This window comes from Priapulus caudatus, unplaced genomic scaffold (assembly GCF_000485595.1).
Source record: "Priapulus caudatus unplaced genomic scaffold, Priapulus_caudatus-5.0.1 Scaffold788, whole genome shotgun sequence".
Taxonomy (NCBI): domain Eukaryota; kingdom Metazoa; phylum Priapulida; class Priapulimorpha; order Priapulimorphida; family Priapulidae; genus Priapulus; species Priapulus caudatus.
Genome location: NW_014577849.1, coordinates 65,117 through 69,401, shown reverse-complemented (window position 1 = coordinate 69,401; position 4,285 = coordinate 65,117). Strand labels below are relative to the sequence as shown.

The 4,285-nt window shown below is 42.6% G+C and overlaps 1 protein-coding gene across 3 annotated transcripts in view; it reads left to right on the top strand.

Moving 5' to 3' along the window:
* Positions 1-4,285, top strand: part of LOC106813536 (nuclear distribution protein nudE homolog 1-like) — a 16,210-nt gene that overhangs the window by 2,710 nt on the left and 9,215 nt on the right. For all 3 annotated transcript variants that reach the window (XM_014817697.1, XM_014817698.1, XM_014817696.1), the window contains exon 2: positions 2,623-2,776. In XM_014817697.1, coding sequence (XP_014673183.1) covers positions 2,623-2,776 — 154 coding nt within the window. The remainder of the gene's footprint in view (positions 1-2,622; positions 2,777-4,285) is intronic.

Sequence of the window (4,285 nt, the reverse complement as noted above, 5' to 3'; positions counted from 1 at the left end):
CCCCTACCCTCCCTCCCCCTGTTTGAATTTCATCCTGGGGAGAACCCTGCACTGCCATTGTCATTGTGAGTATCAGGAACTAGCTAGAGTAAATTGCTTGCTATATAAGCAGGGGTTGTTTAGTATAGGGATATTCTAACCCTAGCAAAGACCGTTTCTTGGAGCTAGTAGTAGTACTATACTATATAGTATTAGTACTAGTAGTAGTAGCTCTAGTACTATAGTAGTAACTAGTAGTAGTAGTACTAGTAGTCTAGTACTAGTAGTAGTAGTGCTAGTACTTAGTAGTAGTAGTAGTAGTAGTAGTACTTACTAGTAATTATTGTAACACGTACTTGTAGTAATATAAGTATTCGTAGGTGTGGATACAATTGTATGACCCTGAGTAAAGACCTGTGTAAACACAATTTGTTGTGTAGTCGAGTAAACAGTGTCTCGCCATGCTCTCTATCCTTGTACCGAACTGTCAACCAGGTACGAGTCTAGGTTATAGCGGGCCGAGCTGCCTGCACGGAAAGTGCTCGCCAAATGCTATGCATATAGCCTCGTTGCGCCATCTATCGCACGCCATATGTACTACACTGATGTACACTGATGTACAGTGATGTCAACAAAAAAGTTAAACTGCGTTTTTTACAGCAAACAAAGCACGCCAAGTAGCGAAAAATTTTGTACAGGCATTTCGAGGAAATGTCTAGCTACCTGGGTAGTGAAACCGATCGTGCAATGGCCAGAACTGCTCAATTCAGCGATTGCACCGTTTCTGCGTATATAGTGGACCCGTTGATTGCGTAGAATCGGTGCAGCGCGGTTGTGTTAGTGTGCTGCTACGCGGCGTTTTTTCGCGCTTCGCGTGGATATCCGGGCTGCCAATCGTCCAGATCCAGATCCAGAATACTGAGTGTAACGGGCTTTTTATATAACAATAACATGCGTCTAAACAGAGGAATTGCTCCGACTTGTGATTGGAGGATAAAAATAGAATTCGTGACGTTTTGTTCTCATTTTGGCATTTAGCCTATGACTCGAGTATGAGCAGTACCGCGCATACATATTTGCTCATTAATTAAGCTAATCGCCCTTCATTAAACCAAAGAGCTTATAATGATCATTATAAGCTCTTTGATTAAAAACTCGAGACTCACAGGGATCATAGCTAAGACATGTGTCTATATAATAGCTAGAATTTAAAGCAATGTAACTCAAATCGTTTGCGCCATATGATAGTTGGTATTTAGTACACTTTCCTACGGGCCATAGCCGCGCGTATATTAGCCTATGAGCGATACCGCGCGTGCATATTTGCTAATTAATTAGACTAATCGCACTTCAATAAACTCAAAATTCACGGAGATTAAGGCTAACACATGTCTCTATAATAGCTAGAATTTATAGAAATGTAACTCAAATCGTTTGCGCCATATGACAGTTAGAACACTTTCCTACCGGTCATAGCATAATAGCAGGAGTAGATAATAGGGAAGGAGTGTGACATCAATAAACAAGGGAAATTCGTCATTTACTAGCCTTATAATACCTACAATTTACTAGCCTTATAATACCTACAATTTACTACGCGTAACTCATCCAACTTGAGCTCAAATCGTACACAGTACATTCGTCTAGCATTGTGCGAAATCGTTTCCTCGTTTACACAAGCAATCCGGAGATACAGACTAAAACGTACGACACGATTATCCATTCTTTGGCCATCAATCCAAGCCGATTCCCCGAATATATTCAAACAAAAGGCAGCTGCTAACGTGCTATTGCTAACTCGGCGAGGCATGTGGCTCGCTGGGAGATTAGGCATCAACACTCGGCGAGATAACCTTTGACCCGGTACACAGCTACATGCCGGCATACCGGCGTACAGCAGCCCCCACTGCACATACTGGCATGTCCCCATGCACGCACGCCTACCAGTGTCATCAACAAACACTTCCAATTGAATCGTGAACTCCTGGCATCGAGATTTGTTAAATAGCATTATCTGTGCTTAAACTTGCTGAGGGTGATGCTAAACCATTTTTGGAATTCATGTAATGTAAAAAACGGGAAGCTGGTATCCGATCCCTTCTCCGTAGTGATGATATTTCCTGTGAGTCTCCTGCATCGAAAGCTTGTTTGTTCAGTAATCAATTCAAGTCGGGTTTCTCTACTTCTTGTGTAACTCCTATTCCATGTTTAAACTATATAAGTTCTCCCTGATTAGCAAAATTGATATTTCCCTAATGTACTTGTTACACTAGTACTAGTATCTGGAACTACAAACAATATAATTCGAAATTGTATTTACAAGAGACTCACCTTAGGCCACAATTAAAAAAAATATTTGTTTGCCCTCACCCTACCCAGGCTGAAAAGTTTGGGTAGGTAGGTCGGCTTTTCTTTTTCTTTCTTTGGGCGGGGTCTTTTTACAAATTCAGCATGGTGTCTACATGCTCGGGTGTGCTTGTGTTGAGATACCTTTTATGTTGAGTGTTTCTTTTGCTTGGTACATATAATGTATTGCCTATAGATTTATATAATGTACAGTGATACAATTTATTTAAAAAAAAAAAGATCAACATTTTTTGAGCCGGGCCTCTTTTTGATCATGCTGCCATTTTGCATTTGCAGGTATAATGAGTTGAAGGAGGAATTCAGTGAGTTCCAAATTGGGAGCCAGGAGCTGGAATCTGAGCTGGAAAGCCATTTAGAGCAGCTGGAGAAGAAGAACAAGGATCTTCTAAGCAGCAGTGCGCGCCTGCAGATGGACTGCGAAACCTACAGGGTAGGAAGATGCATCTTGTTAACTGTCTCATTTGATTTGACACTTGGCTGTAACATTGGAGCTATAAGTATCAGAAGTAGATAATAGGGAAGGAGTGTGACTTCAATAAACAAGGGAAATTCGTCATTTACAAGCCTTAGAATACTTACGATTTACTACGCGTAACTCAACCAACTTGAGCTCAAATCGTACACAGTACATTCGCCTAGCATCGTGCGAAATCGTTTCCTCGTATACACCCGCAATCCGGAGATACAGACTAAAACGTACGACACGATTCTCCATTTTGTTGCCAGCAAACTGAATGTATAACCCGCCTAACTTGAAACAAAAGGCAGCTACTAACGGGTGGCATAATACGAGCCTCAAGCAGACAGAAAAGTCTGTGTTAAGTGAGCCATGCACCCTTTATAGTGATGATTTATACTTGATTAATCTGACAGCGCATTGTTCAAGTGATTAAATGAACTTGTAACGCTCCTAGCCTGAGATAGACCTTTCACGTAGCATTACCTTCTTCAGCACGCTCCCAGGTCATCGGTCTTTGCTCCAGCTCGCGTATGTTATTGTTTTAAATCGTCTTTCGATTCTGTGTCACCTGTCCAACGTTCCGTCTGCATGCTGGTGATACGCCTGGTGGCTTCCCTGTGCCCAATTTTCCAGCTCTCTGTAACGCCGGTGAAAATGCGCGCCAGCAATACGTGGAATCGCCATGGGATTACCACGATTCATCTTTGCCACACAAAACAGCGGTGATCATCCTAAAACGTGATGCTTCGTGTAATGCTGTGGTGAGCAATTCACACTTGAATGATTTAACGAGCACCTTAATGTAATAGCTCTCAAGCTGTTTTCATGGGTATTGCTCTGACGAAGTGTAAAGCACTTTATCTACCATGAAAAATCATCACGCCAGTTTAACCTGAGTTGTATCCTAAAAAGGTATCATCTTAATACATACCATGTATTATTCCAGTTATTGTGATCTTGACTTATCAGAAGTAGTAATAGGATAGGAGAAAGAGTGTGACTTCAATAAACAAGGGAAAGATTTTGTCATCTACTACCTTAGAATAACCTACGTATTTACTACACGTAACACTCAAGCAATTGAGCTCAAAGTGTACACAGTACATCCGCACTGAGCATCGTGGCGAATCGTTCCTCGTATACACCGCAATTCCGGAGATACAGACTAAAAGTACGACGACGATTTCCTGCATCTGCTGTGTGCCAGCAAACCGAATGCTATAACCCACCTAACTTGAAAAGAAAGGCAGCTATACAGACTCTGGCACTCTTGTTGCCTCGGCTGCTTGGGTGTTGTGGCTTGCTGGGCGACCATTGGACATCGACGCACACTCTGCGAGTAATCTTTGACGATATTTACAGGTGGTATCCCCCCCACGCACGCACGCAGCTGCCCACCCGCAATCAGCAGCAGGCTCCACTCTCAATCTCCCAGGAGCCACATCCTACATCGCCGCGGGGGCACAGAGTGCGCAAGAT